The sequence below is a fragment of the Lytechinus variegatus genome, chromosome 2 (genome assembly GCF_018143015.1).
Source record: "Lytechinus variegatus isolate NC3 chromosome 2, Lvar_3.0, whole genome shotgun sequence".
Classification (NCBI taxonomy): domain Eukaryota; kingdom Metazoa; phylum Echinodermata; class Echinoidea; order Temnopleuroida; family Toxopneustidae; genus Lytechinus; species Lytechinus variegatus.
Genome location: NC_054741.1, coordinates 47,776,937 through 47,795,502, shown reverse-complemented (window position 1 = coordinate 47,795,502; position 18,566 = coordinate 47,776,937). Strand labels below are relative to the sequence as shown.

At 35.3% G+C, this 18,566-nt stretch overlaps 1 protein-coding gene across 4 annotated transcripts in view; it reads right to left on the bottom strand.

Moving 5' to 3' along the window:
- LOC121408207 (copper-transporting ATPase 1-like) overlaps positions 1 to 18,566 on the bottom strand; it is a 55,492-nt gene that overhangs the window by 34,090 nt on the left and 2,836 nt on the right. The window contains exons 2-5 of one of the 4 annotated variants that reach the window (XM_041599588.1): positions 17,785 to 18,183; positions 15,490 to 15,688; positions 15,017 to 15,085; positions 3,997 to 4,377 (exon numbers count right to left, since the gene is read on the bottom strand). In XM_041599588.1, the coding sequence (XP_041455522.1) occupies positions 3,997 to 4,377; positions 15,017 to 15,085; positions 15,490 to 15,688; positions 17,785 to 18,177 (1,042 nt within the window). In that variant the 5' untranslated portion in view covers positions 18,178 to 18,183. Of the gene's footprint in view, positions 1 to 3,996; positions 4,378 to 8,375; positions 8,472 to 11,578; positions 12,380 to 15,016; positions 15,086 to 15,489; positions 15,689 to 17,784; positions 18,184 to 18,566 lie in introns of those variants that run through there. The other 3 variants (XM_041599589.1, XM_041599591.1, XM_041599592.1) reach the window with 3 other exon arrangements.

Here is an 18,566-nt window from a genome sequence, read left to right as displayed (position 1 = left end):
TGGTAAACAAATTTGCAAAATCCCTTTTCAATGAACTTTATGTGAGGATTGAAAAAGTGTTTATTAAACAATTGTAATGTTAATTATTTAACACATGTTTTGAAATGGAATTAAATAAAACCCTTGTAGGATTATGACATCATTCAGGCGCGGATCCAGGAGGGGGCCGAGCCGGCCCCGGCCCCCCCCCCTATTTTTTGACAACCTGCAGAAAAAAGTTTACTCTTTACCTTGATATAAACTACGAAAAAACAGAAAGAAAGGTAAGAAAGAGGTATTTTACCCATGATGTGTAATTTACAGCCTCGTAACGACCGGCCCGACCCCGAAAGGAACCAAAAAAAAGGTGAGGGGAAGAATTGGAAAATAGACTTTATATAAAAATTTTCGCTCGCGCTTTGCGCTCGCATTGCCTGTGTAATGAATCCCATTCAAGAGGGTTAAATGACACTAATAATATAACCAATATATATACAATATATCCAGTTCTGATATCAATTTGCAAACAATTATCTAGCACATCAAGCATTTATTATTTTGTTTGATTTACACAAATTGTTCATGTGTATCAAAATGTTCGGCTCGCGCTGCGCGCTCGCATTGTTTAATTTGTGAGATACCTATGCTCTTTGAAAATTCTTACCAAAATTTGTCAAAATGCTCCTTTATCATGTCAGTATATCAAAAAATTAAGCTCATGCTTCGCGCTCGCATTTAATTGTTTGAGACGCACAGCTTGTTTATTTAAATAAAAACGCGCTTAGACTGTTCCATTTTTTTCAGGTCGGAATATCAGAAATTTTGAGCTCGCGCTTCACACTCTCATTATTTATTTGGTGATACTTTTATCCTCTCAAATAATCACTAAAAACAGTCCGAATTGAGTCACTTTTCACGTTGTTATATGACAAAATTTCGGCTCGCGCTTCGCGCTCGCATTGTTTAGTTGGATACTTATCTTTGTTCATAATTATAAAAACTGCTCTTAATCTTCAGTTCTAAGGACATAAAATATCAAAGATTTTTAGCTCGCGCTAAGAATTATGTGTTCATGACTTATTTTCCTTAAATTGAGGATTAGTGAGGTGTCAATTTTTTTACTTTACTTACACGGTGTATATATTAGTTCAATAAACTCCTCTTCATGTGAAACCAAGTGGCAATAAAATAAGAGTGATGCAATGAACATGCCATACGTCACCTTTGCCATTCATTAAATAAAGCTGATAACAGGAGTTTGTATGATGTTGTTCTCAACATTCTTCAAAATATATATTAACATCCTTAGCATACCTTTTTGAAAAATTCTCATAAATTCAATGTCACATTTCTGAATTAAATCATGCATCATTAGAATAACTTTCTAAGGGTTTTACCCTGGCTTTCTGTTCACGAAGGACCAGTTATTCAAGGTGACCAAAGGTTGAGGAGATAGCAATGCAATAAACCTTTTTGTACATCCAACCCAGAGACTCCAACACTCCCACTTTTGGCGGGAGATCTCCTGCTGAAAGCTCTTTTTCGCAAATTCTCCCATTCTCCCGCTTGAGATTTTATAACTCCCACCCAGGCCCTGTGTCTTCCTTATAAGATGTATTTTCTCCCGCTTTAAATGATCTTTCTCCCGCCCAAACACCTTTTTAAAAACCGGAATTAAATTTTCATATCCAAGCCGATATTCAAGTTAAGATTTAAGTATAGCGTCAACACTGCGCGCCATCTCGCCCATTGGCGAGCCCCGCTATGGCGTTTGGAGCAATCTTACTCCAAAGATCATCAAGTATTGAGACAAGATGGATGGAAATGTCAATTTTCATGCCGTGAGGTAGTATGTCTTCACTGGTTGATATGGATAAAGGTATCAAAAAAACGTATGATTGTGTAAAGGCTTATCAATTTTATATGCATGCATGAATAATGACATAATTATTTAAGTTTTATCAAGCCAAAATATATGATTAATTCATTAATTGTTTTGGTACCCTCCTAAGTCATACAGATGGGTGGAGGGGGGCGGGAAAAAAAGTTGCGAGGGTGAAATGTGATATTATCATTTTTTAATATGTCAAAATCTATAACAAAATTGGATTTCTGAAGAAAAAAATGAGTGGGCCCATGCAGGACCCCCGCCGCAAGGGAATTCGCGCTCGTGATGTGCGCAAAAAACATCAAATTAGAGTCTCCAGTTTGCTAGGGGATCCAGGCGGGAGACTCTCCAGATCAGAAGGTGTTTAGGGTTGGAGTCTCTGCCAACCATCCATTTTTTTCATTCTTATTTCAATTCAACAACTGCTCGATCCATGAAAAATTGAGAGCATCAGAGTAAAATCATTTCAGGAACATTCCCAATATAGGGGGTCAGATATAAAGTTTTATGGCATTGCCTAACTGGTATTAAAAAAGAGCATTAAAAGCACACAGCTTCCTGCAGATAGTGGATAATCAAAGATTAATAACCAGGCATAATGGCCCATAATCTGAACTCCAATTTAACTTAGACCATATAGTCCAAGTCTGCGCAAAAATTATGGGATGCTAAAAGTCTCAGATTATTTGTTAACACTGTGCTGCCTTGCTTTGGCAAAAGGAAGCAAGTTACAAAAGTATCATTTGATGTAAATGAGCAATGTGTGTTTGTCATTTACATAGAAGTCAATGCAATTAAACAGCATATTTTCTGCAATATCTTTCCATACAACGATCATTTCACCCCCTTATTTTGCCTGAATGTGCAACATACAAAGGGTGTTTCAGAAACAACAATAACTCAAATTTGACTGATGTGTCATTTGCTTCCTTTTGCCAAAGTGGGGCAGTGTATGCTTCTCGTGATCTTATAGGATCTTATTCATGTTTGAATTGAGGAGAAGAATGTTAAGGTTTGCAATAAATGGAGAGCCGAATGTGAGGATAAATTGATCATCTACATGTACAATAGATATACTTCACAATTGTCTACCCATAGTTAAATTTTAAATTTAGACTATGATTTAAGTTAAAACCGGAGTTTGGAATATGGACCAATATGTATATTATGTACTGATTATTCAGGAATACACTTTTATTCGGGGACATCATCATACCAGCATTTTTTTAATCAAATGCATACCTTTTTTCATTAAGTTAGCAGGGCTCCGCACTAACCCTTTTTTCTACTGGTCCAACCTGTTCATGTCAGACCAGTAGACATCCAATTTTTTACAGGTCCAAACTTAAAATTTACTGGTCCCCAAAATAAAGAAAAACATAAAAAAAGACCTGAGTTTATTTTGCTCTATCTTTCATTGCTTATTGTCCCCCCCCAAAAAAAAAAAAGTACGCTAACAACATATTCATGAGAGCCATTATTTGAGATGCCAAAGTCACTTTGATAATTTACAAAAACAAATAAAATATAATTTCTATCAGTTTGATACATTTTTACTGGTCCGACATGACCAGTAAATCTGGTTATTTTTCAAAAATTATTGGCCAGACAGCAATTTTCTTCTGGTCTGGATCCGTCTGACCAGTGCCAGTGTCGTGCACTGAAGTTGCTTCAAAAATTGATATTTTACAGAAGGTGGTTTCAGACTGCCTCGAAGTTCGTCTGTTCCAGGTATTTTTTTACCCCTATCAGAAAATACCAGGTAATATCGGCAATGTGAAAGCAAATTACGCGTAATCTCTCCGAAAGAAAATACTCACTAAATAGTAGGTACTTGTCACAATTATGAGAACTTTCGCAGGGATTTTTCCAAGGTCACAGGTATTTTGGCAATGTGAAAGCAATTTACAGGAACTTTTGGGCACGGGCGCCTTGGGTGACTGCTGAGCTAGTGATTCTGAATCTCATGACTCGCTTGCTTATCAGACCATACTGGAACTCATCCTGAAGGATATGTTTCGGGGCGGTGTGAATGCAGGAATAATTTTTTCTGGCCTAAAAAGTTCTCGTAATTTAACAGAGATTCTTATGATCGAGGCAGTTTGAAACCACATATTCATACTACTCACCCCTTTGCTTGATGAGTGTCTTTTCTATTGTATTCACACAGGAGGCACAGGTCATCCCTATGACTGTTATCACACATCTACCGACTTCAGCCTTCCCAGCATCCTTCACCCAGGAAGAACCCAGCCGTGGCTTCATCTCGATCACGACATCCCTGTTCTTAACCGAATCCTCCTCCGCACAGCAGGAGGACGGGGCATCCTCCCCGGATATTATCAGGGCCTCTATCTCATCCTGGTTTTCAGAGGTGGGTTTCTGTTTGGGGAGGGCAGGGCTGGTGGAGGGGTGGTCATTGGGACCCCCACCCCTGGGGTTGTGGTAACTCTGTATGCAATCGCTGGTTGCTTTTGGTAGATGGGTGTTGTCAGCTGGCTCTGAAGGATCTACAATGATGACAAGAAATCAAAAAGTTGTATAAATTGCAGCTTTAATTATTCTTTTGGCATTGCGATATGGGCAAAAGCCTTTAAAAATAATACAGTTAGTTGCACAATAAAAAAACACATCATATTCTTTTAATTCAATTAACAATACATTCCATTTAATAGTTTAAAATTCAACTTTCAAAAATTAAAATTCAAAAGAAATTACAACCTTTTTTACAGAAAAAACACACAAGGAAACTGGATATCAAGTTCCTCGTTGGTTGTCTCTGTCTATTTCCGTCTATATTTTTTACCATGTTATTACTTGGTATATTTAAAAAAAAACTTTTAATATAATGATTTTGAACTGAATACATGTATGTTTCCAAGGTTTTAATGTTTATAGATGTTCATAACATACCTACATATGATTCTGTACTTACGTTTCTCAACAACAGTGTTGAATTATTATTGCAATAAATTAAGGGCAGTATTGCATAAATTTATTTTATAGGCGTCAAAGAAAATTACAATGTTTCAACTTACCCCATGTTCCAACTAACCCCGGTCTCCCGTACTTATAGCATGTACACATTTCTAATATTATTCATAGAAAAAAATGAATTGACCCCCCCCCAAAAAAAAAAAGGGAGGCAATACAAAAATAAGATAAAACTAAACAAACCTAAATATTTTCATTATTGAACCATCTTACCCAAATGAAAAGATTATACAATTTGAACGATTATAAGTGTGAATCTTAATTTAAAATACAGACGCATTGTAGAACTGTAACATGCAAACCGTACTGTAAATGATGATGATTTTAAATTCATTTTAAAATGGTGAATCTGGAAGTGGGGATTCAAGCCTAATACCATGCAATAAAACAATGATGACAAATCCCATAGAGTGAAATAGTGCATATTCCTGTGAAGTGTTCAATATATTGGTGAAATGGGGAATTTTCAACAAACTTTAAATAAAGTAAAAGGGGACATAAACATATGTACATTTTCTTAAAACAAAAACATGTATCAAAATATTAAGAGCACATAGTTTTTGAAAGGACCTTAATAAATGTCCTCATTCACAGCTACAGTGTAATCAGTATACTTATAATTGCACAAAATAAAAATTAATCCAGATTGACTGTAATAAGGGACAAATTAAATTTGGGGTTGATATTGCATCCTAAAGATTTTCAAATCCCAAAGTATTTGATTTCATATATCCTTTCAGATCTTACAAATATAAATCTAGGAAAAAAACCTGAAATGTCTGAATGACAGAAAAAATCAGAAGATACATCAAAAATAATTTTGTGTTTTGTGTTTAATCAGTTTTGATCAGTTTGCTGCCATCAAACATCTTTGGCATAATTTCCCTATGATTTCCAGATCTTTTATACTATTCCATCTTTTCAGTACCATATGTTATACTACTACCTTCTAGAGCAAGTATTTGACTTAGTATATTCCATACATTAATTATCATCATGTTAAACCCATAACTTTCCAACACGTATTTCACCCTCAGAGATTGATCATTCTTCCTCTATCTCATTCCTTTTTTCAGCCATCAACCTGTAAACAAGGAAGATTCCCAATTGTGAAACATTGAATGCTCTCTTTGAAATTCTAAATCGAAATATATTCAGAATCTTCAGATTAAAGTCCACAGTGCACATTCATGTGTCAGTTTGTATATTAGTCTTTTCTATTCCACCTCCGTTTCAGACAATAATTATACAGTGTGTCCCAAAACAAAGAAACTAAGATTAATCATCAGTGTTTAAACATAAAGAATGATAAAATTATATTGACTAAGGAAACTAGCGTACCTACGGGGGGCAGAGGGAGCAGTCTTCCCCCCCCCCTGACGAGCCACAAACCATGCAAAGGTCGTATCCCTGCCCCCCCCCCTTGACGAGCTTGAAAGACCCTTTTTGCCCCCCCCCCCCTCACGAGCTTGAAGACCTTTATTGCCCCCCTGATGAGCTTGAGACCTTTTTTTTTTCTTTTTTTTTCTGGTACGAAAACCTTTATTATTTGCGATTGACAACCTTTTTTTTTATTTGTTTATTTTTTTGCTCGTCAAATTTTTTGGCGGACGGTTTTGCTCCCCCTGTGGAAAATCCTAGGTACGCCACTGACTAAGGACCATCTTAAAGCAAGACATTAATTCTTGGGGGAAGGGAGGATCACTGCCATTGAAGAGTGGACAGCATCGATCCGCAAAAATCACTCCATGCCTCCCCGTGAAAAAGACCCCTATTTCCACATATTTTGGAGTTTTTTTGTGACACCCCCTCCCCCCGGCTTTAATAAGTCACTCAGATAAACTCAACTTTGAGATATAATGTGTCAGATATCAATTCCAGGATTCCAATATTATTTTTCTTTGGATAAGTCATGCTATAGTATATATCTTCAACAGAGGAAATTCCATGACTTTGGCCTATTAAAGGTTAGCTGCAGTTTGGTCGGAAGGAAATCGGAGGTGCAATCACTTCCAAAGAATCATAATTTTGGGTTAAATAGGTATTTCCCAATTGCTTCCTTTTGCTCTCAGCTTTGGAACAACAGGGCCCTGTTTCATAAAACTTGTTATAATAACTAATTTGCAATAACAGCTAAAAACTGCTGATATCATTAAAGCTGATTGGCTGATATTAAATTTCTTACAGAAATTATGCATTCTTTGATTATAAAAAGTTTTTATGAAATGGGACCCTGGTTTGTTATCAATCTTGACAATAGTGTGTTTAGTGTAGCTGACCTTTTATTAGTTTTAAAGAATACTTTTTGTTGCTGTTTTAATTGTTCATAAAATAAACATCCCTTAAGATTAGTGCAGAAAGTGGCAGAATTCGGAGTATGGACAGGATAACTTGTTTAAACATTGGAGACCTACAATACATACAAATATGGATTTTTCATTTTCAAAGTTAAATGTTAAAAAAAAATCAAATCTGCCAACCCCGGCAGCCAAAATTTAGCAACAAATGAATTACTAAGAAATTCCTGAAAATAGAAACATCATAAATTTTGTGTTCATATATTTTTATTTCACACAATACAGTAGGTCTAGATTTCTGTGTGGACAATTTCTTGATTGGGGGCTTACTTGAGGGAGTTGCAGTACACTTGATATAAAACTGAGAAAGAAAGAATGAGGGAGAAAAACCAAACAAGACACCATTTACAGGTAAGATTGTTTGAAAATATAGGTGAGTGGCATGACCCCCCCCCCCCCCCATAATCTGAGATGTTAAACCTTGATAACCCTGTCACAAATGTGATTGTGCAAACAAGTCATTGTTATTGAATATTGAATATTGTGTGGCCAAAAAAAGACATAAACTCACGGCTCATTTTAAGAAATGGAAGTTTGAATTCTAATTTTTGTCACTTTACATGTATCATTATATGTATCATGTTTACCCTGTACATATGCATACAAATAATTGCCATCAAAATTGTATAAGATATCACGTCTGTGCCATTGCATTTCTTTCCGCTCTTTTTTTCTTTATTATTTATTTTTTCTTATTTATTCTTTTTATTATTATTGTTTTTTCCCTAATGATGTTATGATCACTTGTAAATATTTTAATTATGTTTGATTTGCTATTTTTGTTTATTTTTGGTCAGTGTGGACCCAATAAAACATATAAATACAAAAACAAGTCATTGTTATTCTTAACCTCCACAGTATTTTGATACCCATAGATTCACTGGCTTTTATATGCGCCTACTGCTTTATTCCTACTTTTACTCTTTCTCTTTCTTTCATTTCCTTTGAATTTTGATTAAAATTAATCTGACATTTAAAAACAATTATTCATCCATCAATTCAAGGAATTTTCTACACCATGAGCATATACATTAGTTACCATCTTTTACAAACTTATTATATGAGTCCAGATTGAATATAACTCAGTCAATATGTCAAAAGGAAACAAAGCCTATCATTCAAATTAATTCAAACCCTCTTCTTTTAGTCGAACTTACGATTGATTCCACCAAGTTGAACATATCCTTTTCTAGCTTTCTTCATGCTGACCCTCAATACATGGTAGGCCTATTCCTCCAGCAAATGGGGAACAAACATGAAACTCACAAGAGATTTGTAGACAATGCCATGGACTGCACAAAAGCTCTATTCAAAAATAATTCTTTAGACAATTCTGGAAAGATAAAGAGTGCTTTTTTTTCTTAATATATATATTTAAAACATAAACAGAGTGCTTTCTAACATTTCCAAGTACAAGTTTATTCAAGCATCTTCTTTATTATGAAAGAGTCACCATCTCACAGAACTTGCTCAAAAAGTTTTCTTCCCAAGCATTCAATCTCACAATATCAGCAATATAAGATGAAAAATTGGTTCCAGGGCTATTGTCACTAACATTTTTGTTCCCAGTTTTTATTAATATGAACGCGTCATCGTCTAAAAGCAGCTCTAACTGCTCTACTCACAACACTGAAAGTCATAATTCCAGCTTTGTAAGATGTTTTTCTTGTGTAGAAACAATAGAACTTATAAAGTTCTCGCCATACAAATTAAAATAGAATTTTGACCTTCGCGAATTGTCAATATACACTAGCCATCAGTAGATAGGAATAACTGTCGTTTCTGGAGATTTATTTAACAATTTCTGACATTTTACTATCATCCCATTGGCGAGTAGTACAGTGCTAACGTACTGTAGTTCAGCGGAACAACCAATATTCAGAGACTGAAGCTTTCGGTCTAATAGGCCTTTCAGTTGCTCATTTACTCATAATATTCCAGCATCCATTGCATTGCAGGAATGATCAATGTCCAGCTAAATTAAAAACCTCAAACTTGTCAAATGTCAGTTCTCAACACAGAATTCTCTATTTCACCTAAAGTTCACCTCATAAAAATACATCCAAAATCCATACGAATAGGCACCATCTGAGGTCATTTTTTTTTTCGCTCAACTGCCCCAAAATCAAATGAATGTTTGATTCTCCCTGCAAGCCCCTGCAAACACACTGACTGAGAACTTCTTTGAAAGAGGTGATTGAAAGCTTTCCAGGACCAACTAAAGAAAGAGGAGATGAGAGAGGGAAAGTAGTGCCAATGGATTCTGTTTTTCCCAGAGTTAACCTATGAACTTGAGAAGAATAAAGTTTCACCCAATCAAAAGCCTGAACCTGCCCTAAACACCACCTTGGTTTCTGTTATCAAAGTGTTATTCTCACCTTACCTTCTGTGAGAGTTCCATGTATTCTGAAACCACAGATTAAAGGTAAAGACTCAAGTATTCATTTTTCTAAAAATTATGCAAATTCCATACACATCACTTCTCAGTGTTATAAACTTCCAATTCCCTGTTCTTTTGTGATATGTACAGAGCATATACTGTAATTGTAGGGCCTAAATATTTCGTGAAAAATCTGAGCGAGATAGTGAGAAATAATTCTTCATTCCCATTTAACTGTAGGCCTACACGTGCACTGCAGCTGTCAATGCAGGAAAGTTTGGTGATCACTGTGAACAACTATGATTGGCAGACCTTCCATAGCTTCCTCCGATGCATAATGATATATGCTAATACGATTTTCATGCATTTCCAATGTATTTTTCAAAATCCAAATTTTGGAAGTCAAAAATCATGTTTTCTGTGACATTCTGTGAACTCTGTGTTCTTCCCACATTCAGTAAATCTATTAACTTGTTTCCACTTTTAAAGAAAATCAGGGCAATCAAACCCTACTCCCAGGTGCATTATTCCTATGGTTTGTCAAAAGTGGTCTGAATTTGCAGACTACAATGAATGGGACTTACAATGTATACATGTACGATTCCCCTTACCTGACAGTAGAGCAAGTTAAAAAAAAGGTGCTAATTTTCGGTAATGACCATTAGCTTTGCTATTTTAAACTAGTTGAGTTGCCATGTTGTATCTCTTCCACACCCAAAAACATCATATCTTATGATGAAGATATGGAGGAAAGAATAAAGATATTAATACCCCTTTCATATTGCCCTTTTCATTTTTCACCGGCGAACTTCTCCGCCTCGCATTCCTCACTTCACCGGCGAAGAAAAGAATGTACCCTTTCGCACTGACATTTCTTCCCCGGCGAAAGTCAACGGGCGATTGCAGAACAAAACGAAAGAAAATTGTAAACATTACTTCTTACCTTTTACAAAAAGGTATCAAAAAATTAATTACAACATATTTTGGAAGTATTACGAGAAAAATAAACAATACCACCTTGTTTTTATATTTTAGCGCATTTTATAAATGTAAAAAGTGCTTTTAAATAAATATTGTTAGTAAAAAAATATATGTTCCAAGGTATCTACTTGGCCATAGCATTCAGCTGAGCTTGCAACTTATCGCGCGTGGAATCTCGGTACAGGGGACTTTGGGAGAGAAAAAAAAAATTGACCTCTGACGTCATTAAACGAGGAGAAGTTCACCGGTTTGCTTTCATACTGGCTGTTTCACCGGTGAAAAGTTTCACCGGTGAAGTTCTCCTGTGTACTTTTCATACTGGACACTTTCCCCTTTGCTGGCGAACTTCGCCGGTGAAGTTCGCTGGTGAAAAGCGCAATATGAAAGGGGTATTAATCGCAATAAACTCTGTTTTTTTTTAAACCACTTCTCAATTGAAATACAAAAAACCATTGCTAAATGTGATCAACTGTTGAATATAAGTTTTCAGATGGATCAATCAATGGACATTGATATTAACAGTCACTAAACACTTTACGTAATATTAGGAAGGTTAGGGTGACAGTCTAATATAAGTCCCAATATATTGAACCTTTGGAAGCTTATAGTCATGCTTTAACAAAAATGCCAAAAGGTATGGTTCTATGATCTGCAATATCAGTTTGCATCATATAAATGAATCCGTTTTCTACAAGCTATAAACTGAATTTCAAGCATGAAAAATAATATAGAAGGGCCGCGGAACGGTTTTCAAAGTGGGGGGGGCTGCCCATGCAAAAAATCACAATCATTCATTTTTACGTTTTTGTACATGATTTTGGAAAAAAGTGGGGCTGAAGCCCCCCCCCCCCCCCCACTTCCACGGCCCCTGATACAGGTACTACGTAAAATGACATGCCATTATTAAAGCATAAATACCACTGGTACATGTTAAATGCTAAGAACATATTTTTGAAAAGAGATTGCAAAAATGGATTTAAAAAAATTGAGACAGCTTACCATTGATATTGACATCAACTAGTGTCACATATCCCTGAGTATTCTTTTTCATTTTGTCTTTCTTTAAAACGTTCTCCGGTGTACAGGCTTGCCGATGCAAGGGCATCTTTTTCAAGTTTCAAATAATCCACAAACTGTCATCGTATTCTGTTAACGTTTATAAATGGCCACAATCGGACTTCGAAGCTCAGTTGTGTTCATACAAACCATGGTCGAGACCAACTAGCTGCAATATTTGTCATACTATGTAGGAAATATTACAACGGAGACAATTATGGATTTATTAATAAAGCGTAAGGAGATTTTGATCTAGCTATGAAGTACTTGTTCTGGATTTTCTGAATGAAGGAATGATCTACTGGACTTCACCTAGACCATGAAGACCCAATGTGAATAGCCATGTATCAACTCGAATGATCTAGTTTAATGGACCAAGTTTGGACCTTTTAGCATGAAGATAGTCTCAGTATGCAGTAGCTACAGACTCAAAAATAAGAATCATGTGTCAACCCAAGGACCTGGTCTAGTTATGAAGGACTTGGCCTAGTTTGAATAAAATGCTGCACATTGTTAAAATATGGAAGGCTGACATTCTAAAAACAGAATGTAACTTAGGCAAGGTTTCCTGTCTTCCTTCCTTATTCATGAGAAATGAAAGGCAAAACCAGAATTTTAAATTCCACAGCTTAATAACTCTCAGCTCACATCAGGTAATACTTGAAGCCAAAATATTCACATCATTCTGTATTTCACACACATCCAATGTAGAAGTGGATACCATCAACAACAAAAAACACTTAAAATCCAGTATTCCTTTATTAGTTTTGTCCTATGTTTAAGTGCTGCAGCTATAGAGGCACGTTTTTCAAATTAATAGCTCGTTCTCTCCACTCACTCCAGGAAGGCTTACATGTGCATTGTGCCTTAATAACTGATCCAGAGTCCAATGCACCACTGATTCCTTTGAACAAACAAGTCCAAAAGCTCTCTCATTGTGTTTCATTGTTTGCTCTTTCTACACATTTCAATCCAGTAAACTAGTCTTTGTAAATGGCACAGCTGGTCCTTTTCTCACGTATATGTTTCTTCATATTATTTTCTTTACTTGATGGGGGGAATAGTTCCAAGGAATTTTGTTTAAGGACACACAAAATAAAAGTACAAAATTTCACTTTTCATTGTCATTTTTTTACAGAGTCAAATCTAACTCTTAACAGAGTCAAATCTAACTCAGTTCTACTGCACCAGAAGGAAGTAAATTCCATCCAGGCTTTGAATCAAACTGACTTAAGTCCCAGATGACACCTCTTGGAGTCAAATTTGACTCTGCAGACATCAAGTTGTATCATCCAGCAAACACATCACTCTAAAATCAATTCTCTAAATGGATTGATAAAACCACGACAAGATCAGACTATTAAATAGCTTCAGATTTTTTCAGAATCCCCGTTTTCTTTCATGTCAAATCCAGGGGATACAGGGAGCATGTTCACATCCCCCCCCCCAGCTAAAATTGTAATTATGCCTTGACTTTTTCTGAGAATCCTTTCCCCCTCTCCCCATCCCATTTGAAATAATTACCCTTATCGTTTATTTACCTATGTCAATTTATTGGTGGAGCAGTATAAGCTTATGAGTTTGTGTCAGTGATCCCCCCCCCCCCTCCTTTTTCGTCTTCATAAAATCCTGGAATTTCCGCTGAACAAACTCATTGTCAATTCAGGGGACAGAAAAAAAAGAAACAGAGCCTTTGGTCTGTTTTCCAAACACTGTGAAATTGCAGCAGATTAATTTAATGTTCATTGAAATCATCCAAACATGAAAAATCATTTAACTCATCCAAACATGAAAAATCATATTGAAATCATCCAAACAGGAAAATCATTGCTATATTCTCCACACATCATAATCATTAAAAACTGAATATCAAAACCTGGACTTTGTGCCTTGTTTCATCTGTTTGTTTTGACGAATTTGTAATCATGTACATTTTCCTCTTCATCTGTAGTAGTAGTAGTAGTAGTAGTAGTAGTAGTAGTAGTAGTAGTAGTGGCGGTGGTGGTGGTGGTGGTGGTAGTTGTAGTAGTAGTAGTAGTAGTAGTAGTAGTAGTAGTAGTAGTAGTAGTAGTAGTAGTAGTAGTAGTAGTAGTAGTAGTAGTAGTAGTAGATGATAGTAATATCATAAAATAAAACAACTGTGGATGGGGAAAGTGGTTAAAAACCCAATTTACAGAATCAACACTACGAGTCAATGTAGATTTTTTTAACGAAACTCTTCATATTAAGCCCTTTTCAGGTCACTATCTACATGCATGTGATTACTTCACAAATACTGAGAAAAATTCATGGGTTTATAGCCACCCCCCCCCCCCCCTCTTAAAGACTTTGCTCTAAAGTGTGGCAGGGGAACCCCCCCCCCCACAAGTTTGTAACAAATTCCATCAAAAGTGTAGAAATCCTAAAAATCAAAATTAGCCTGGTTGCTTCATTTTCCCTCAATTGTAAATTATGCATTTTCAAACATTCACATGTATGTCCTCAAGAAAAAAAAATGCACAAAATCATGAATGAAATCTAGACTACATTTGAACCACAAATACAACCAAACAACCAACATGCCACTTATCACAATGGGTAAAAGAAAAAGTGATAACTTGACACTGTACAAAACATAATTGACACATAAGAGTCACGATTAAAAAAGATAAATAAATACAAATAAAGAAATACAATCCAAAAACACCATAACCCAATACTGAAGACAAAACATGAAAACATGAAGAAAAAATAAAATAAGAAGAAAATTTAGTAACCAAAAACACCACTTGGAAAACATCTACATGATTCCAATATGACACCATGTCAGACACTGAATGATACTGTATGTGTACTATCACTTATATCGGGACAAAAGATGCAGGGTGCTACATAAGCACTTGCCCGATTGCCCGGGGCAAGTAAACGTAAGAGTCAGGCAAGTGTTTTGGAGTCAAGACCAAAACTACTTGCCCAAATTGGGCAAGCAAAATTCTCACAGTAGAATAACCAAAATTGGGGTCGGTGTGATACATTGACCCTAATTTTGGTCATGGCAGGCAAGACAAAATCACTTCGGAAGAAGAAATGCAATAACAAAGTAGATCAGTTCATGCCAAAAGAGAGAAAAAGGTCAATGGCTTACAAAACCGCAAAACTTTCTTTTGAAGAGGTAAAACTTTTTTTTCGGGCAAGCGAAATAGATTTTTGGGCAAGTAAATTCCAACTATTTAAAAATTTACTTGCCAGACTAGGCAAGTGCTTCTAAAAAGTTGTGTAGCACCCTGAGATGATGTGACATGACTTGGAGACAAAATCAACGAAAATCTGGATTGTAATTCTATCAGGTAGAATAGACAAATGAACTGACGTTGACAGTGATATTTAATTAAATGAATTTACCAAGCAAAAGCTGTAGCTCCTCGGTCGATCCTTTCTCATGTTTTCTTCTGCTCTGTCTTGACATGCCAGCTTGAAATGTAGTAGGTGCAATTCGCCATGAATATTTATTTAAATAAATCTTCATCTTTATGTATTTATCGCATTTACTTCATGTATTCCCCCCCCCCATCCCTTCTTCCATCCTCTCATTCTCTCCATCACTCTCTCCCTCCTTTTTTCTCTCTCTCTCTCTTTCTGTTAATCTCCCAAACTCAACCTTGCCCAACCTATTCTGGATCAAAAGTTCTTGTATTTAGCTAGTTTTATTAATTGCATTTTATGGTTTTAGCAGAAAACTAAATGAACAAATCAGTCTGAAGAGTCTTCCTCAGTCTACATGTATAAAAGATAGGAGACATGGATGTGCTTTTATGGTAGGAACTCCGCATTTTGACAGAGATACTTGATTATATGATTACCCATGGATACTTTACCTATGCTTCCTTCTGACCCATAGCCCAGCTTGGTAATGAGATCCATCACATATTTCTTCATGCTCTTTCTTCCCGGATCATGGACCACTGTTAGGGTGCCCTCTTGGTTGACTGTTGCCTTCATGATCCCAGGACACTCGCGAACCTTCTCCAAGACGCAAGCTGGCAACTGATTTCCTCTTATGATCTTTCCTTCAACCTAAAGGAGCAATATAATTTTTTATAACAAGCTGCAAGATATGATCCCTTCAAAATCTTAATATCAGTACAATGTATTACCTTCATAGAATACTAATTATTGAATTGCAAAGTTTTGTATCATTCATTCATTCACTAATCATTTGTTTGTTCATATCATCATTTGTATTAACTTTTTCATCCTTTTTTCATGTTTTCATTCATTTATGTATTGATTGGATATCACTAAATCAACCCATTCATTTATTCATTTTCTGCATTTAATTATATGGATTCAAAATATATCAAATGAAGATAATAAGATTACTTTGCAAAGTTTACATCATGGCCCTGACATATTTGATTTTATTTGATTTATTTTTCTTCTACATAACAATATAATATTACATAGATATAACGAATATATATATATTGACAATAAATCAGGAAATTATCATTTAGCATAAAATTAGTAGCAGAAGATGGATTGCTATTGTAAGCAAAAAATGCTAGAAAAATATGACAAACTGAAACATATATTAACTATATAATCATATTATGAGCAGAATGGATAATGACAACTTATTAAAGTATCAAGTACAATATAAAAAAGAGAAGAAAAAATCTAACAAGCCAACACTTGCTATGATATGTAATCAAGAAAAAAAAAACAATAATGATAAATGAAGATGATGATGATGATTATGATAATGATGATGATGATAATGATGATGATGATGGTGGTGGTGGTGATAGTGGTGACGGTGGTGGAAATAATGATAATGATGATGGAAAAAGAATAATAGAACATGATTATGACATATTAAAAGAACAAAATCATAATTAAGATTTTTTTTCATCACGATTTCTGATAACAAGGAGCATTGTATAAAACAAATTTTTAAAAAATAAAAATTATATTTAATATTTTTGCTAAGAAATGCAAATCAAGAGAAGGCACCTAAGAAAATAAAAAGAGTAGGGGAAGGTGGGGTAAGTTCTGACACTTTTTGCATTTTGCATGTTAGAATTGATATGAATAATAATATTGTAGAAATAAGTAACTTGCTATTAAATTTGATTCTTGGGAAATATTTTTCACCTATATATAACTTTCTACCCCCACACTGAAAGTCATTGTGACCTTTGAAAAAATGATGTCAAATGGCTTAACTTGCCCAATCTGTGGGATAAGTTCTGCCACCTTCTGGGGTGATTTGAGCCACAAAAACTACGAACAAAATGTATACAGGAAGAACCAGCATGCCAATTTTTTTTTATTTAAAGTCTTTTCACTTGCTAATTCCCTATAAATTCTAACATCCTCTAAAAGTAAAAGAACTGTAGTGTGGTTTTGTTCCTTTCTGCCTGCATATCAAAGGCTTTTAAAAGATTGTTTGTTTATTTGTTGTACATTACCATAAGAATTACCATGGCTCAACTTGCCCAATGTTGGCTGGCTCAACTTACCCCAGTCCTAACTTCATGCGATATTTTGATATCCACACATTTCTTATGCATCCATCATGCAAAAGACTATAACAAGAATGAGAATCCATACCTGGAATAACAATATTTTGTAGTGTGGGTAAAAAGCACTTATGTATTTCACACCCTTTTTTTACTTTTTTGGATAAAATTTGTATTTTTCCCTCTAAAAAAGTACTTTTTGTTTCAAAGTTGAAAACAATGTGGTGGGGTTAAGGGTTATATAATGGGTCATCAATTACATGACACCACCATAATGTCTGACTTATTCATTATTGGCCTGGGGCTGGTAGCTCAACTTGCCCCTATGCTTAATTTATCCTGCCTTCCCCTACCAATTTAGCTACACGCAGTTCTAAAGTCACAGAACGATGAAATTGCATGTCAATACTTTTCAAGCCTTTTCATTTGTGACAAAATAATTATTCAAATCATATTCAGCTATAAATTCAAAACTCAACAAGAAAAGAAAATGGAGAAAATATTTTATTACAAATCCTGAATTCAATGAAAAAAAAATAGGTAAGGTAATTTTTTATTAGTTTGAAAACTAAATCCTTATCCAACTTCTAATTGAATAGGTGATGTATAATATGTATTTTACATCACATCTAGATACGAAATACATACCTTGATAATCAAATTAAATGTTTCACACGTAGGTGCTTCTACTTCATTCTCCTTGAATTCTGTTTGACAGTTGGCTACAGCAGAAATTTTATCATCAGGTTTTTCAGACACAGAAGAAGCAGGAGCGATATCATTCCTTGATCGAATATTGTTTGAAAGTGGACTGGCAAAAGACTCAACTTTGCCGACTATATAACCCAGCTCATCAATGGCATCAGTGATGACATCATGACCAATCAACTGGTCGTCGTAGGTGACTCTGATGACCCTGGCTGGCAACGAACTCTTCACAACTTTAACCCCTGGAATCTTGGAAAGTTCAATTTCAATTGTTCTACGACAGAGCTCACAGTTCATGTTCGGCACTTTCACAATGGCGATGGAGGAAGCCATCTTTGTCTGTGAAAAGAAATGAAAGCAAGGGAATGCAAAACATGAAATCCCATCATTAAGTATCAAGAAAAAATGGCAACAACGTCTGAGGAAGTCAACTGTATACAGAAGTATAAAACATCAACAAAACATTGTCAGCTTTAGTACTGTACTTGAAATTAATGAGAAAAACATTTATTTTGAGAGGCATTCCCCTTCTCATTTCTTCCTATTTGAAAATATAAAATAATCACACACATCCTGTCTGATGAATGACTCAAAGACCACATCCATCGGTCTAACATTATAATGTTCAGTTTTATTGCAATTAACCTTATAAAATGGTGTCATTATACCAATCTTGTAAAGAATTCAGAGCTCTTGTGCAGAAAAGTTTGCTAATGAAACTG